This window comes from Polyergus mexicanus, unplaced genomic scaffold, assembly GCF_030449975.1.
Source record: "Polyergus mexicanus isolate NDT 795.1 unplaced genomic scaffold, iyPolMexi1.0 SCAF_1, whole genome shotgun sequence".
Lineage (NCBI taxonomy): Eukaryota > Metazoa > Arthropoda > Insecta > Hymenoptera > Formicidae > Polyergus > Polyergus mexicanus.
In genome coordinates, this window is record NW_027223321.1 from 12,578,974 (window position 1) to 12,598,218 (window position 19,245).

General features: G+C 31.6%; 2 protein-coding genes across 3 annotated transcripts in view; one reads left to right on the forward strand and one right to left on the reverse strand.

Moving 5' to 3' along the window:
• Window positions 1–17,210, forward strand: part of Bif (protein phosphatase 1-binding protein bifocal) — a 35,412-nt gene extending 18,202 nt beyond the window's left edge. The window contains exons 2-4 of one of the 2 annotated variants that reach the window (XM_070300501.1): window positions 1,587–1,760; window positions 14,484–14,655; window positions 14,987–17,210. In XM_070300501.1, the coding sequence (XP_070156602.1) occupies window positions 1,587–1,760; window positions 14,484–14,655; window positions 14,987–15,198 (558 nt within the window). In that variant the 3' untranslated portion in view covers window positions 15,199–17,210. Of the gene's footprint in view, window positions 1–1,586; window positions 1,761–14,483; window positions 14,674–14,986 lie in introns of both variants that reach the window. The other variant, XM_070300493.1, reaches the window with a different exon arrangement.
• Window positions 17,211–17,300: 90 nt separating this feature from the next.
• LOC138935738 (mediator of RNA polymerase II transcription subunit 22) lies at window positions 17,301–19,061 on the reverse strand. The gene is made up of 2 exons (XM_070300554.1): window positions 18,715–19,061; window positions 17,301–17,917 (listed from the first exon to the last, which is right to left on the reverse strand). Exons 1-2 carry the CDS (start codon window positions 18,815–18,817, stop codon window positions 17,598–17,600), a joined length of 423 nt encoding a protein of 140 aa, XP_070156655.1. The 5' UTR covers window positions 18,818–19,061; the 3' UTR covers window positions 17,301–17,597.
• Between the last annotated feature and the right edge of the window lie 184 nt (window positions 19,062–19,245).

The window sequence follows — 19,245 nt, forward strand, 5'->3', positions numbered from 1 at the left end:
GAATTTTTTCGGTTTACGATGGCAGGTTTTACGCTCGATTGAAAAGCAAATTTTTAACAAGATTTAAACAAGATGCGGATCTGTCTCGTGTATGGAGGTTGCTTTGAATCTTCAACATCATCGCTTCTTAGCTCTTAAGAAACGAAAGGAAAATATTTTTAATATCAATATTTATTATTTTTGCGCTTTATAATTGTTTTCATAATTATTTTCGAATAATTTTCTTATCTTCAATAAAACCAATAAAGCGTAACAATTAAGTTTAAGTATAACTTTGAAACAAGATTGTTAATAATTAAGATCTTTTGAAATATTTAAAACTAAACCTCTGGATTATATGTAAACAATATTTGATCCTTGACACATCTAAAGAATTACAGATCTGTTATACCTGCGATGTAAATTTTTGAAAGAGAATAATAATCTCTAAAAAATAAAATAAAATTACAATGAGAGAGAGAGAGAGAGAGAGAGAGAGAGAGAGAGAGAGAGAGAGAGAGAGAGAGAGAAAGTAATTTCCAGCGAAAGCTTGACGAAGCTTGTGGATTTGTATGTCCACATATACGCAAATGTAAACTAGAGATAGACTAGATTGTCATAATCGTGTAAATTAAATGTGGATTATGAGTGATGATGCATTTTTTCGAGCGAACCCTCATATTTTTACGCAGAAACAACTTTGTCGAATCATCGCGGAAATTTCTCGGGTGGTCAAGAATTGCGTATTTGCATACATGGTACGCTTATTTGCACTGAAATACAACACGAATATATATCTCAATTTATCGAAATTTTAAAATACATTTGCAAGCGGGAAAGATTTATGTATGTGATCTGCAAAAAAAATCAATATCGCGCAAATAATCTTGAAAATTCTGTTTACAGTGTTATCGAGACACGATCGTTTTAAGACACATTCACTATAATGTGTTTTCTTTAAATCTTCGTTAAATTGAAAGTTGGGCAAGCATACAGCGGAGCATCCTATAATGTTGATAATTTGTTGGTTTTTATATGTGTCAAGGTAATAATACAAATGTAAAATTGCGTTTTAAAGATAGACAATTTAAAAATAATTATTTTAAAAATAACCAAGCGTCTCTCTTAAAGATAACCATTTTAAAAATAGGCAATTGTAAATCGAAGATGAATTTGTTAATAAATATATTTTTTGGACAGATTTTAATTCAATTTAAAAATAAAAGTATAAATTAAATATTAATGTGTTAATAAATTATTTGTTTACACAATGTAATGCTTGAGATTATAATAATAGATATTATAATATTTTCAATCATTAAAAAATTACTCTTATATTCGTAAAGAAATAGTATAATTAATCAAAATAATAATTATATTTTGTTATATTTATGCAGAAAGTAAATTTGTACATTCATATAAATTTTTGTAGATTTTATATCATAATATAAGCAGATAACATATTCTGTAACTTGAAGGTTGCGATATTTTTTTTTTGTATTATTATTATTATTATTATTATTATTATTATTATTATTATTATTGTCTCTATGCGATAGAGCAATTTTTTTTCAAAACTCCTTATATCTTTATCGTTTTTGTTATAGGTTGGCGACAGCGGCATTATAGTACTCGATGCTACTTTGGATGCGTCTACGACCGACGATGCCGAGTGGGACATCTCCGGGGGTCCGCCATCGCCCTGCGATGTATCGTTTCTCAACGACAATGTCCTCATCAACGGACGCAGCAACCTCTCGAGGACGCCACGAAATCATAAGGTGAGTGAACTCTTGCTATGATTATGCAGCTTTTTCAAGCGACGCTTTGTTCAAACAGGTTTCGCAGAGAGAAAAGTTGCGTCACAATTCAAGTCAATGTTTAAAATTAATATTGCTTGTATATTTGTCTTTATTCTGTAATTATGTAATTACATCAATTTTTATAGGGAAAAGTTCCAACACTTGATATATTTCTCTAAAAATCGTAATAATGAAATTTATCTATTAAATTATTATTATTAAATAAATGAAAATTGTATGTGAAAATACAAGCAAACTTTATAATACAAAAAAAAATATATATATTGTAATTTTTATCTCTCAGAAAATTAAAAAATAAATTATTGCCAGCATCTTTAATAAATAGCGAGAATAATTATATATTAAATCGTGGTATCTTTATTATATATTTTAAAAATAAAATAATTTAGTACTTTTTTTTTTTTTTTAATTTTCTCATTCAAAATCTCATGTTTCAATAAAATAGTAATAAAAAATAAATATAGGATATTGTAAATATAGGTCTATTGTAATCAAATAATATTATATCAATCGTTAGTAACTTGTATATCAAATCTGTCAGTTATCAAAACTATTTAGAAGTCCGATGCGTGCCGTTTTAAACGCATTGACGTTTTGATATGACGAACCTTATCAACGTCTCTTATTCTGCTTATTGTACCTATCTAATCTAATCAACTGTACTGCAATTATTCATGATTCGGCTATCTTACTAACAATAAAAGCACGCAACGTAATATTACTTTCAAGATCGCGCGCGCGCGGCGTGAGAAAACTTGCTTCATAACTATTCCTGAGATCGACACAATGTGGCTGCCTGACTCCCACGTGGCTCGAGGAAATTTTTTTTCCTTGGAGGGAAAAGAGAGAGAGAGAGAGAGAGAGAGAAAGAAGGATTGTACTAATCCATGCCGTCACGTAATATATTTTTGGCTCTCGAGATGACAAACGTCAATATTTCACGCCTCTTGGCGCCAGAAACATGTTCCGGTTATATACGTGCTATCAAGGAAAATATTCTTTGTCTACGGGTAATATAAAACAAAAAAGATCGTATCGCAAAAGAACTTAACTCACATAATATGTTAATGTTATTTGTATGGACGTATTATGAGTCCGCATATACGTATATACAGGTTACAGATGTGTATTTAAAAATTATTTATATATAATATTAAAAATAAAAGTCGATCGTATATGTTTTCTATACGCACATATTTTCCACTCTCTTTCTCTATTTTTCTCTCCTCACTGACGTTATAAATTCTTGACGCCATATTATTTCATCAGACTTTGAATTCTCAGGATTGTCTTATTTTCGAAATATCACTCACTGGTAGTACTCACTTTCGTATATTTAATTAGACGTTACACATTCGCTGCACGATTATATATCTGTTAATACGAGTATTATTTATAGTTTCTGTTCTATTTAAAATTATAATAAAAAGCGAATTTATAGGCCCTATATAAATGTAAAAACTCCCTATCTAGATATTACAAGTCTCTCTCTCTCTCTCTCTCTCTCTCTCTCTCTCTCTCTCTCTCTCTCTGTCTATATATATATAGATACATCTACTTGTTAAAATCATTAATGATAAATGTGATATGTTCTAGCATCGAACACGTTGCACCAAACTGCAGTAATAAAAAATTAAAATCTTCTCGCGCGATGTAACTTTGATGTAATCTATTAACGATAAACGGATAAAAAACAAAACGTCGTTTATAAAAGATGTAAGATACAATAGAAGGTAACATGCGGGAAATGGTTGAATCGTAATAATGCGCGGTGCACACACGTTGCAATATAGGTGCTCAACACACCGATAACATATCGCGAGATTTAGTATCGTTCCGCAAAACGCAATTGTGTAAATATTGATATTAATATTGGAAACGTTACGTTATTTGGTTCAGCTACCGTTCAAACAATTTTAAAGAGACGTTTTGGAAATATTACCGTGAAAAAAAATGATTTTTTTTTTCCAAAACATGTGTTTTAAAAAAAAAACACGTCTTTGAGAATAAAGGCTGGTCTAAATGTCAATATCGATCAGCTGGTTAAATATACGGAAACTGAAATAAAACATATTCAAAGTGTATGTAACTGGAGTTTCTTAATAATTAATATTACAATCGTATTATATAATAATTTATTAATTTTTACATTTTTTTTTCTCGTATCAGCATAAAATGTGCGATCGTGAATTCTCTTTATCATTAGTCAAAAGTTCTCTATTTCTCTTATTTTACTTATTGCCGCTATTAGTAATGACAAATGTGAATATTATTGATTTATTATTGTTTGTCTTTTATCGCACGTGTCATTCTACATAGATTTAGTATTTTGCGAACATCCAATCAAAATCTCTGTAATAATCGTACATAATCGGATCTAAAATTTCTAACGAAATCTTCAATCGTTTTCATTAAATCATTAAAAATGCAATCATTCCCATCTAATCATCAGTCTCTTCGCTGCATTCGCGACTTTCTCACGCGATCGCGCATCAATTTGACGCTGCGACGCAGGGGGGGTACTCCATTACCAACATCGATGAAATGCCAATTTGTAAGCAAAAGTATCGTGTCCGTGGACCGGCAATGATTTTCGAGCGCCTCGTCGATCAAGTTAATCTACCGTGCATCATGGGAATGATCGTGAATGAGCAATTCTGCTGTTGCTCTTTGGTAACAGTAAACGCAGAAGACAAGAGAAGCCGTGTATCTTGAAAGAAGTAAATATTCATAGGAATCATCAGAAGACACTTTTTGAATATTACATTTATATTTTTGATCAAAATAAAATATGACGCATTTTCTCCGAATGCATTATCACTTAATCAATCTAAAAAAAATTGACGTTTTCCTTGATAAATATTCGATTGCGCATCATTTTTGCGTCGTAAAATCTTCAATTTTAAGAATGCAAAATTACGATTATGATAAACTAACGCGTGTTTGAAATTAATAATAGAATAGAATCTTTTATTCTTGAGTCACGAAATTCGATTCGCTTAAATCTTTAGATCTTCAGTTCGTCGTAACTGTCGATGTTTTCGAGGATAAATTGATACGACACAACGGCCACGGTATTCACAGATAAAGGCAGCGCCGATAGCTTCGGATCACTCTGTTTTATATTGCCCATTGTGTTCTTGCAAAATCTCGCTATTCGTCTCAGGAGAGTTGATACTTCCTGGACGCCGCGTCATGTTTTCTCTAGAATTTATTTCAGTGTTCGTATACCGTGTCGGATTGATGGAGACGCTGGAATAACCGATCGCGCATTATACACGACGTGGAATTCCTTTCCGCGACTTATCGCGAAACGAGTCCCGGTTAGAAAACACGAACATTGCTTCTGAATCGAACGATTTAGACGAGAATTCAGTTACCTCGAGCTCATCGTTTTCGAAGAAGGCGAAAGATCCGCCAAAGGAATTTTAGAAAAGAAAAAAACATCGAAAATGATATATCCTTTTATCCTTTTATCCTCGAGTACCATTAATAACCGGAAATAATTTATCAAATATTTATAGAGCTCCATAGAATATATAGGAATATAAATTATCACAGTTGTAACACATTTCTATTTTTAAAGCTAAACAACAATACAATATATGTCAAAAATATAAAACAAATAATATTCTTATAAATATGGTTGTGTAAAATAAAGTAGCACTTTCAGTCGAATTATTTATTTGAGATAGAAATATGTCGTCTCAACACATTTTTCTTGAAAGCATATCTAAGGAATTCTTCGTACATGCTATCGTCTCCGCATATCTTACTCTCGCAGGAGGAAACTCGTTCTTCACGTTTATGCACTACGTTTTAGTTTTATTGTATTTTAATCGCGATACGATATAACGCCGTTGATGCTTTCGAGATTAACGCTTATTTTGCGTCATCAAATTAAAAATACACAATTTGTATAAAATCTAAGAATATAACACATTTTATATACAATATTTTTGTAGACAATATTTCATCTCGAGCTAACAGAGTAATATAAAAAAAATTTATCTTTGCATAACGAGATTTTATTACAATTTCTGTCGTAGACGACAAAAGTAACGAACATGTCTTCGAGATGAGAAAAATAAAGAAAGAAAGAAAAAACGAAATTTTAATAAAATGCAAAGAGAAATTGAAAACTTTTCGTTAATACTAAAAGGCGCAACGTAAAATATGCTATCAGAGGATAGAGATTTTCTTCTCTCGTTCACCGATCCGTTGTGGCACGTCGTGCGAGATAATGCGTACTTTACGATTCGCTTTGTATTACGGTGCGTCGTACAATTTCACTTCGCTAATAATTGGTTTGACAGCTAATACTTGTCACGCGCGGATTCAATCGTCGAGTAATATAAACCTTCCCTCTGCGTAAAAGATCGCGATGGAAAATAGGGACAAAGAGAGTGTAGACACAATTCTGAACGATAAGCTTATCGAGAACCTCGTTTCCTCGTGAGAAACTTTTTTCACGCGTGAACAAGGACTCGCGAGCGACGAGAGAATCCTGAATTTGATATAAAGTGTGTTATGCAAGGCGCGAGAGTAATCCAACATTGCAACTTTTCTCACGCTATCGCGATCGCGTAAAAAGCATTCGTTTATTATACGCTTAAGCATTTTCTGAAGTTGCCTCTCTATCAGACTAGTTTGTGAATGTTTTCCGCGAAAATATGGTTATAATACGTTCCTCGTGTGAAAAGAGAAAGGTATACTACGTACATAATGAATTTATAAATTGCTTCGTTGGTATAACATGTAATGGCGAATCAACATCGTTATACGTCTTGTATTTATTTTGCGATAACTTAAATTAAATTGATAATCTTATTAATTTTAATTATAAAGTTTGTATTTTTTTTTCACACGAAAGATATAATAATATACAAAAATGATACCCAAAAGGCTCGTTTTTTTTTAATTCTCATACAAATCATTTCTAAAAAAAAAAAAAAAAAAAAAAAAACTTATTGTAATTTAATTTATTTCAATACTCTCTTCAATTAAAATGTAAACAATATTCTTACATATATTACATTCATTACACATACGCCGTTTTCACATTTAGAAATACGTTATATTTACATGGAATAAACGAAATAAATCGCAAAATTATTTCAAACTTGATATCTCTTTTACAATATCTACACGATAGTATTCATTCATATTCAAGAGACTCGCCAATAATTATTTTCTTTCGCCTCTTACTAATGTAAATGACCGAGAACCTGTCTCTTTTTCTGCGTAAATGATATTACAATAGTACGTTTATCAACAGGCGTATACCCGCATATCTGTAGCTTAGACATACGTTAGACAATAGTGGTCGGGATCGCGGTAATAAAAGATCACGACGCGCGTAATTTACGGACGTTGCGCGACTTCACGCCCGCGCGTCACACGACACACGCAACACGAGGTGCACTCTTATCTGTCAACGCTTAATTGCGGGAGGATGTAGCAGCGTGCGAATATTATGTCATATATTATGCTAGACTATTTAATAGCGCGTTTATGTCTCTCATGTTTTACATAATATTGTATTAATATATTAGATAATACTTTTGAACGATGCAAGAATGTTGCATTGATTATATTATTTATTTTTTGCCTGATAATATCGTGTTCATAAAGAGATATATAAAGCGATATATATTACATCGTGTTACATCGATAAGGCTTCTTCTTCCATTTCTTTTTTCAATATTTTACTCTCTAAAATATATACTGAATTTTTTTTTATTAAGGATCATATATTGAAGCAACGAACACTCTGCGAAAAATAATACGAATTTTTTTATACATAAAAGATACTTTCTTTTTATTATGGATCTTTTTCTTCTCAATATTTGTCAATTGTGATAATAATCTTCTCTCTCTCTCTCTCTCTCTCTCTCTCTCTCTCTCTTATTATTATTATTAATAAATTAGGATCCTCGAACAGTTGATTACATTTTTCTTTCGCACGATTTAAATCATTAGAGAAAATCATCTTCGTATCTACTTTGTAATTATATATTTCAATTCTTGCCTCAAAATCTCGCGAAGTAAATCATAATCACGTTGCAATGAAGACTGTCATTAGATTATTACTTGCTAGCTAGATGCGTGCTTAGTACATGATTGTTAAATAATGACTAAACGCGCTATTCGTAATATTCGATACATTGCTAGTAGGTTGCGTGTGTGCACACGCATCACGCTGTTCTCCTCGACTCTTATACCGGGTGACACCGAATATCCGACCGACTGACATCCTTCGGTAAGCCGCGTACTTTTTTCATTCAATTCAAGACGCAACGTCATAACTCGCACGCGCACATACCGAGGCTAAATAATGGGAAATTCTTGTTGGTATGTCAAATATTTCGCGGGAAACCGACCGACCTATATCCACATGGATTTATGTCATGTTGGAGAACCAGAATCGTTGTGCCACTAATTGGTTACAGACTTGGAATTGTTGAAAAAATGGTGTTTTGATATATTTTTGCAAAAAGAGATTAATAACACAACAATTGCAAGTGCAATTTTTTGCATATAGGATGCAGGAGGATGCGTTATAAGATGTAATAAGAAACATAATGATGTAAAATACAGTTGAATGATATTTCTTCAGAAGATTAAATAATTGATATGTATATATTTAAGGAGGAGTAAAAGAGTAATTTTATAGTATTATTTATTATTATTATATAGTAAATCAAAATTGCTATGAGTAAAGTAGATAGACAGATTTATCACGAAATTTTTCTTGCAGCCTAACGGAAGCGTTTTATCCGATAAAACATACAGAATGAGATATAAATCTAGCAAATTGCGAAGCGTGGGAAACAATAAAGGCAGCATTATTTAGGTAATTATATCATGCCGTGCCGCCCTTCCAATATCATCGATATTTGGAATCGCTCTACTATATTTCCTGACATTATGTGCCAAATATTTACATATCGCGAATTGAATTGAATTTTAGAATTATTTCAAGAATGATAAAAGAAATGCTTGCTCTTTCGAAACTTGTATAAATATAAGTAGATACAAATTCGCACGTGTACAATTTTATAGAGTACGGATCTATCTTTCACCGTTATTATATACGATTATTATTAAAGTTATTATTACATATATAATTGTAATATTAATTTATTATTAATCTAGAGAATAAATTATATATTTTATTATCACGGAATTGCACACTTTTATAATAAGCCTTATTGTATAATAATAAAAAAATTTGTTTCCTCTTAAAAAATCTCGTACTGTTTATAATATAAAATAATGTGCATTATATCTTCATATTTTATATGAAAGTCTTTTTATCATTCGTACAATAATAATAATTATGCATATTGTTAGACATTTTATAAACGTTACGTTTAATTTAATGATGACTTTTGATGACGCTACACTAATTCAATGATAATTTTTGACAATCATGTTCACGATGCTGCACGAGTTTTAACTGAGTCAGTGAAATTCGAGCGATGTTAAAGGATGTTACGTATTTACAAATTGATCGTAACCGCTTGAAAGTTGTTTTGAAATACCAACAATCTAGTTTCGCGCCCTTGGAAAGGAATTAAGCTTGCGTGTTTAAACAATTTTTATCGTCACGTTGCGAAACGCTTTGATTGTTACACATGTGGCTTAACACACAATCTCGCAAATATTACACAAAAATAATAATAAACAAATGATTTTCTACACACAGATTTAATTTTGTACATAGTTTATACTTTATTCTCAACATTTTTACATTTCTGTAAAATTTCTCGAATAATTCTATTAGAGCGATTATTTTCCTTTTCTCGAATCTATATAAAAGCATTTGTGCGATCGGCAAAAGGTTGAGCGAAGAACATTTCCCTTTTTATACGTCGGCTTCAGTCATTTCACAAATTAAGCGAATTATGCGTAGACACGCATAAGACGCGCGCTAGTTGCCAATAACGGGATCTATAGTAATCCACCTTGTCCACGGTAAACATTCTGATCGTTCTTTGGTCAAGCATTTAAATTGGTGACGATTAACATAGCGATCTATCCATTGTATGTGTGCGCGTTTCAATATGATTGATTCGAATTCGTGTCACGTAAAGACGACGAGGTATTGAAGCGACGAAACGCGGCTTCTTACGAATATGTTACATAAATTACAATTCACAATATTGCTTATCTGATCGTCCAAGTGTTGTTGGCACTGCTTTATGAAACGAGCGAGTAATGTATTCGTGATTCTCGCAAATTTCCTAATACACGCTTATAAATTATTAAATTATAACAGAGAACCCTTTTAGCTTTTCCGCCTCTACAAACGTGACTTTCACGATTAATGAATTTAATTTTAAAACACTGTTCTCTCGACACATGTTTTTGTATTTTACATACCTTATCGGATAGTTGTCTCACACAAGTTACGGATATTGATTAAATATTGTCTGTGAGCTGGCTATAAATTTTTGGCTTCTAAAAAAAATAATAATTTTTATTTAATAAAAAGATATTTGATAGATTAAATTATATTGTAAAGCCACGAGACTTTACAACAAAATTCAATCTATTATATATTTTTTATTTCTGTGATATACATATATATGATTTATTTATACAAATCAATGAGATAAAAAATCGATTGAATTATTGACGAGACGAATGGAAGACCTTTATTGTTTCAAGATAAGAAAAGATATTAAAATCAGATGATAAAAAGTGAAAAACAAGGTACTTTATCGGATACATTTATTTTAATAGATGATTCACCTTAGCATCTCTCGAAACTGCTTAACCCGCTAGATCGAGCGATCGCACGGTACTATGTTGCAGTTTTAATTGCATCGAAAGTGCGTGCACGCGATGTGCGTAAGGGATACCCGCGCGTACTCCGGTATCTTATTAGGACATAACGGATGCGCGTCTGCGTCGAGTTCTTGCCGTGTAGCGTGACCTTTATACGCGCGTTCATTTAGTACTGTCATGGAAAAGCCCGAGAGATATGAGCGAGTTTGAGCACGTGGACCCTACCAGGATACACGCCGCGAGATTATAAATTCCCTGGTGCTTTTACGTTATCTCTTGCAGCAGCCTTCGTATTTCAGGAAGAAGGATATATATCGCATAGCTGTTGCAAGAGATATATCCTTCTGTTTTAAAGGTCATCCTGATATTTTCCTTGCATAGAATTTACGTTTGGATTCTACATAATTCACCCATATCGCGATGATCTATATGAGATTTAATTTTCGATGTTTGCGTAATTGTATCGTTCACGGAATGTATATAAAAATATTATAATTATATTATTCCTTATACATTTTATTTATCTGCAGTCACATATTATATCGTTTGGTCGCAAGCAGATAATTCTTCTGTAATTTCTGCATATTATAGATATGCATCAATGATCAATAGATCATTTATAGCAATATTCCCCGCTGACTTGTTAACTTTTTTGTTGTCACGTATAAATTTCGAAAAAAATTCTTTTTTTTTTTTTTATCTATTCTCTTTTTCTAACTAGAAAACTTCTTGTATTTGACAGCTCGTGTTAATAAAGCGATAAAGCACAAAATAATGTCGTAGGAAACGAAGTCTTACGTCAAAAATCGCGAGAAAAAGATAAAAAATTGTCTCTAAAATTTCGCGTGTAAGCGAAAGGATAAAATATGATCACTTTATGCTAAGGAAAGTATACCCCTCCGTCGATCGGTAACAGACCATAGTATTCTCTGTAAAAAAAAAAAAAAAAAAAAAAAAATCAATATCACGACGACCAATGGATACACGCCTTTGCGCGATGGCTTGCGTGCATCTTCCTGAACAGTTTGGGGTGTCGGTTTCACACGCATGTTTACTCACACTTGTTCTACTAATACACATCGATTGTGTGTGGGAGGGATAGAACCTTTTATTTTCATATTCGCTCCTAATCGATCATTACGTATAACGATAACGCTGCTTCCTAATCTCGCTAATGCTGAGAAGAAAGTCTCTCGCGCGGTGTCTTTGTTTTAATATTCTCGGGCATCTTTTCACGACTAATGCATTTTTTATCGCGAATTAAGAGAGAAAACGCGGATTGTAATGACACTTTTTATGGCAATATTGTCGATAGAAGAAAGTATACTGAAACAATGATATTGTTGTCATTATTCATTAGATTTTCTGCGAAATAATAGCAACCAGTGATGTTTATATTTACCAATTAATCACTATTAAAGTTATGCTTATTTCCCTATGTGTATTTTCAAAGTATATAATATTTTTTTTTTCCCCACAAAAAAGTAAGTTATTACACAAAAAATTTCAATAAAGATATAATTTAAAATAATTATTGTTTTTACTTTTTACTAGAATTAATCATTATTTATGCGTTTCCGTTTTGAATACTTACTTTTATTAGTAACATTTAATTAATATATTAGAAAAATTTTCCCTCTTTCTTTTTATAAAGTTAACAAGATTTGAAAATTAAAATATATATTTAAAATTTATATATCTTTTTTATATTTACTCTCCAAGACTGTTCCCCTTTTTTGATATTCTTTTTTATTATTTTAATCATCTTTATATAATGAATTATCTAACAAAACCCGCGCGCGCTTTATGATATCGTTACTCTTTATTAACTTATCGCGCAATAACTGATATGAAAATCTATTTCTGTTTTTAATTTAAAATATCGAGATAATTAGCATCAAGAATCTTATTCTAATGAATTAGAATCATTTGTGGAAACGTAAAATAACGCGAATTATATAATTATAAAGTATACAATATAATAAAACATGTAATCGCAAAGTATGTAACAATGACTCGCGTAATTGCAATGTATTGAAATCTCCAACATTCGATTTCATCTTAAAATCGAAAGCGACAATTAATTAATTAAAATATCTTATCGGTTAGATTAGGCAGTGACATATATATTGAAAATACGAATGTTTTCGTTATATCTCGTATATACATAAATTTTGATTATCATAGATATTAATCAAACTTTCCAATTTTGTTATCAATTTTATCAAATGTAAATGGGATGATTAATTATTATCTTTAAACTTTTCGATATATCGATATAATCGATGAAAATCTCAAGGTAAATCGAAAAGATAATAAAACGTCGCATTTAAATTCGCTCGTTGAAGATGACTATGGAAAGTCTCTCTCATTCTTTAAGTTTTGCTCTTAATGCCACTTAATCAGCTAGCTGGAACGATCCACGATTGTCGCCTTTACTCGCTCAGTGAGAAAATACTAATTGCAATTTGCGATGAGTGCGAGAAGAAATCCCTCCGGAAAAGTGGGGCGCCGCTTTAGAAAGCGCGCTTTTTACGCGGCTCAAAGTGACTTTTCGCGTCTGTTAGGTATCGTGTTCATTTATTTTGGGATCTCTCTTGTTGACGACTCACGAGAGGAGACGACAATGATGATTTAATCGGCAGATCGGGTCACGAGCGCGCGTTTTTCAGGATACATGATCGCGTTCCTCTAAGAAATGTACTGCTAGACGTCCGAGATTAATCCTGCCGATTTGATTTTTGTCTAAGAATGATCTCACGACGTCTTGGGAAGAGAGAACGGTGTATACATATAATTATACGAAGCGAGCAGTTAACCCCTAGTTGAAATAATCGCCGGTACTGTTATTGCTAGATTAATGTAGTCGCGAAGGTTCGCGGATTGATGTACATAAAACTCGGCTTTATTGTCAAATTGTGTTTGAAATTTATTCGATTTATAATGCACGCATACAAGATCATCACACAATACTGTATAATTTTTTTCTCTACTTGAATTAAAAACAAGAATATATAGAATCGTATAAAAAAAAACCACAAAAATATATAGAGAATTGTATTTAAATACAGAAAGTTATAAAATATATAGTCTTTTATTTATAAATAGAAAATAAAAAAGTAAATAATATTATTTTCAGATGATTTATAGTTTTGATGAAAATATGTAAATTGCATATATTCGTCACATAAAAATAAAAGAGAGAAGGAGAGATAGTTCTAAGCTTTCTATAAATATTATTTATTACAAAAGAAGCAGAACAAAATTTTTGAAGATGGAAATACTCAATCAGATCACTGCGAAAAGTATCTTCTTCTACAATTCTTGTCGCTTATTAAAACGTCTATTAAAACAACTGGTGTTTAATCAACAACGTATAAAAAAAGCGCTTTCTCCGATGATGATTCGTATATACAGGGAACGAAGATCGACGACGACGACGGATGGTCGTCTCCGCTCACCGCTCGCTATCAAAGAAGCAACGAGTATGACCGGTTACTGTTATACAGAGGCTACATTACATGCGCTTGCCGTTGTTTGTTCTCCTCGCATCTCATTTGTATCGTGCCATAACAGCAATGCTTATTACTCGAGGCGCCTTGCAAAATTTTTCCGCAGATAACTGTTCCGCTAAAGGCGTAAAGACGAGCCATTGCTGTAAATTAAGCCGCTGGCTGCATAACATGTGTTTACATATTTGCGAATATACTCTCGAGGTATACTTGCTTGGAGCAATTTTTCACGCCACACGTCGCTGTAGAATTAATTTATCACTGTGATCATTATAATACAATATTTGTGGCGCGAATTGTTTTATGTGTATGCGGCTACTCGCGTCGTTCATCATTAACGGCTGGGATCTTAATTGACTCGTTGTAATTTCAGCATCGAATACAGTTCGACGACACCGCGACTCGTACTTTCGAGTATCCCAGTGAAGCATCGATCCTCGAAGGCGAGACCAGTAGTGTGGATGGCGAAACTTCCGGTTCCATCGAACAACAATCTATGCCGGGCAACAAGAAAATTTCCTCGATAACCAACTCGACGACGACAAGTATGCCGTCCCTTCTCGGTAAAATCAAACTTGAGTCTCGTTCGTTAAACTTGGCAAGACACTTTTGAAATTATTCCAATGCGTAAACGTAGTACTGTAATAATTAGCAGTTAAAAAACAAGTCAAAAAGATATAATTACAATTTGTTATATCTATAATTTATATCATCAATATTCCAGAAATATCGTTGCTATCTTTTCTTTTACATATATATATTGTATATATATTTAGATATTTTACACATATATACAATGATTTTTCTTATATAATCGATAGATAGAAAAGATAGAAATAGAGGATAGATATATATTCATTATTTAATTGTTTGTAGGCGGTGGTGGATTAGCCAGTTACACACCCAGCAAGGTGGATCTGACATCGGAAGGTTTCGAGCTGGGTATCACTAGAGCCGTACCAATAATAGTTTCCGCGCCAATAGCAGGAACCGGACAAACTGAAAATGCGAACGACGTGGAATACTTGAGACCAGCTCAAGATGCAGGCGCATGGGGTTCAGAAACGACCGGGGATCTTCTTTATTGATGAGACAAAAGGAAGAAATGCAAACTACAACTACTTTAATAGCTACACCATTAACAGCTCAACGTCCCTCCGCAGCAATGGAATGAAAGAAACAAGAATGAAACTTATAAGACTTAAGAAGTATTTCCTTTTTTTTTCTAGCATCGACGAAAAATCACAAACGTAAACATCAATGTTATATCGAAATTTAATAAAAAGATTTATAACAAATGCTCAAACAACTATATAAAGCAAATTTTTCGTAGAAAACGAGTTAGACGTCGCGTTCGTGATCGGATGAATATACTGGACCATAAATGAGTTATCGTCAAATGATTAAGCTAGACGAACTTTTTTTCTCCGATTATGAAGAAAATAAAAAATGCGATCTCCGTTCATGAACGCTTCGAAAAGATATTGAAAAAGTCGAGGTTATTTAGATTAAGTAAGAACTAACAGTATCATTCCAAGTATATGCATTTACTTTGTATCATTACGCTATATCAAATGAATGGATTTTTCCTAAACAATGAATCATCGAAACTGCCAAGAAACATTAGGGCTGTCTCTTTTGTAATAACATTCGAAAGAAAATGCTCAGTGATACCGATACTTTGTTGCATAGAGGAAAAAAATAAGAAAGAAAGCATATTATCTTTCTGGCATACTATATATCATAGAAAATAAATCAACGGAAAAACCGAGAGTTTTGTAACCTTTTTGAGATTACTTTAATGTTAAGCTGTGAATGTTCAAGCTGCCAGTAAAAGGCCAGAGTTTTATGCGAAAGTTTTTGTAGAAAAAGAGGTAAACGATTGAATGTGTTAGAGATTCAATGAGAGGGAAAAGAAGTTCGAGAGAAACATTTCGAGTTTAGGTTTGTAACATTTTTGCCAAAGTAGAACGTAAGTCTACTTAGTATATTTAATAATATATATGTATAATAAGTGTTTCACAGAGTTCGGCAAAATTGTAAGAATTGTAAATTTTAGAACATTGTCATTTGTACCGAATATATCGCAAATCATACTATAAATATGCCTTGCAAGTAAGATAAGCCATTACAGCATATGTGTTTTTCATATTTTGAGGTTGCATTTATTTTTCAAGTATATATAATACATGAAACTAGTAGCTTTCTCCAGCATAGGAAGCACAAAGGAGAAAACGACAGTTTAATATTAATTGTTAATTTTAAGCGATTGAATTTTGTATATATTAAATTGTTATGCGGGTCTTAAAGAGCCATCTGAGATAAATCACGAAAAATTCGAGATAGAAGAAAAAATATATTGCTTTAAGATCAACTTTCTTGTATTATCTTTGTTTTTGTATTAATTTCTTTCTATTGTCTATTGATTCTATTGTATCGTCTCAGATGCGTTATCACAAAAAAATATTCGAAAATTGTTTTGAATCACATAGGTGTTAAATTTTCCTGTAATTATTTAATAATGTATGATTGTAGCAATATATGTAATTAATATGATTATAATTTTATCACTTGGACAGTGAACTAATTCAAGGAAAAAAATTCCATAAGAAAATAATTTATTATGAAGATGTATTAAGTATTACGAAGTTGTATGAAATAAAACTGCTGCCGCGTTTTGTTAAAATTCCAATTATATTTACTCTTTAGATGTACCAATTTATCAAATTCTTTGTAATGTATTACATTGTTTAAAAGACCTGTTCTTGTGTCACAGCGTTGTATCTTACATTGTGATATTTTTGTTAATTTTTCTTAGTATAAAATATATATGATTCTCAATTTTTTGTCAGACAGCAGTGTGCAAGTCGTCAATATTCTTTGTATATCTCATTGTTATATGAGAACATTGCAAGGTATTTTTCTTTTTCAAATTTATCAATTATTCTTATAATCCGCTAATTGTAATTTCCTTGCTCCAATACAAGAGAAAGCCGTTTAACAGTTTTGTAAATTACTATTGTACAGTATCACAAGATACCATGTTTCGAGTAAACAATAATAAGCAGAAACAATTGTGAGGTAATTATTAATAATTTGAGAGAAGTTTATATATATATATATATATATATATATATATATATATATATATATATATATATATATTACTACCTTTTTAAATATATTTATCATGTAAAAGTATCGTGTGATGTACTGTGTGTTACTAAATATTAAAGTAATAAAAGAGACAATTACTCCTTTCTCAGTACTTGTCTACAACTCTCCGCAAGATTAAAAGGATGCGTAAAGAGGACATGTTATAGAAAATTAATTTTATTTATTTAAATATGCAATATGCGCATGTATGTTTAAAAATGAGTTAAGATATTAATGATTTCATTTGTACAAGTTGATAAACCACATTTTAACGAATTGTGATTCAAATTATAACACGGTCTCATATATATTACAAAATTCTAAACTAATGTTATTTGTATATCGAAGTATAATATTCCTCTTCTAAATCATACAAATCCGCAGCCATGTCGTCCCTTAGAGATGCCAATTTTTGATCACATTCCACTTGTTTAGTCCTAAATAATTTGCCATTTTGTATTATGGCGTCGTTTACAGAAGGAAAATCATTCAGGATTAAATACTGCTTTATATCGGAGACTAGTTTCATTAACGATTCACCAGCGCGCACAATATTGGCTGCTCTGACATGCATTTCGTATGTGTCTTGTTCGCATTGTGTCATTCGAGACAGTTGCGAGTCATTTTCTCCTTTCGCAAGCTTAATTATTTCTGGAAATAAAACAAAAACGGGTTAGCATTATTAAAACAAATATTACAAATCATAAAGATAAAAGCAGTATAATTGTTAGAGATTCAATATTATGTTATATAAATCTTTCTCTCTTTTCAATTTCCAAAACATTTTTATTAATAAATTTTTTAAGTAAAAATCACGTTTATTATACATGATTATTGAATTGCACTAAACAATATGATATGAATTTAATATTGCAAGAAAATTATATACATATTTTATCATATTTTATCATATTTATTAAGAAATTTTATAGAGAAACTTTTATAGTACTGTAATAAGAATAATCACTTCACTTTATTTATTGTATATATATTTACATGTATTTCTCAATTGTTCATTCATTGTTTAATATTGATTGAACATTTTTGTCTCAAATCACTCAACATTTCAAAATCTTTAATTTGTTTATCATTATATCACATCCACCGATTGAGAATAATGAAAATTAAATATCAAAATTCAAACTTTGAATTTAAATAGGAAACTCCTAAATTTTCTTAACTTTTAACTAAAGATTACAATCAAAATTATCAAAGTACGATAATTATAGAAAACGAAAACAATGAGAACAAAAAGTCAGATGAATATATATATTTTTATCATTTTTGCAGGACGATTTTGATCTATAAAACTATACCTGCATATTGGGAAACGCGCTGTAAATTAGATTAAAATTAAATCAAGGAACATATGATTTAAATAAAAATTCAAATTATATTAAAACATGAGAAACGCAAGTTGGGATATTTGTGGATATAGGTTAAAGTACCTTCGAAGTTTTCTAGCATCGACTTCACATCGTCCTTCAACCTTGTCATGTATGATTTCAATAGAGCTTCTTTACTTTGTGGAAGCGCACGTTGCGTGGCCATTTTTTTCGCGTGAGCGATAATTAAAATACTATATTATCTGTATCACGCCGCGACGTTTTACACACGGACGCGTCGGCCATTTTGAGAGAATCAGCTGATGAACTTTATATCGCTTGCGCAAATCTGACGTAGGTATCCACAATACTTTGACGTCTCATTTCTTACCCTTCTTCAGAGCCTTCGTCAATCAATCGCGTTTCTTTCATTCTGTAGGGGTAAAGAAACCTCGATTGTCCAGATATATTCCACATATTTTCCGAGCACGAGATCTGAAAAAGAAGAATCTTTCAAAAAATATTAATAAAAAAAGTAAGAAAGAAATTTTATTTCTATCCGTACTCTCGAATTTTACCCGCGTCATATTGATTTGCGCGCGAAGGCGAGCGCCGTTTATTTCGCGAAGTCGACATCTCCCCCCTCCCGCCCTC

Bases quoted from the DNA above. Each gene is read 5' to 3' on its own strand.
- LOC138935738 (XM_070300554.1), bottom strand. From the start codon at position 18,817: ATGGCCACGCAACGTGCGCTTCCACAAAGTAAAGAAGCTCTATTGAAA. The intron at 17,918-18,714 runs GTACTTTAACCT...TTTTATTTCCAG, and splicing joins GATGCTAGAAAACTTCGAAG to AAATAATTAAGCTTGCGAAA.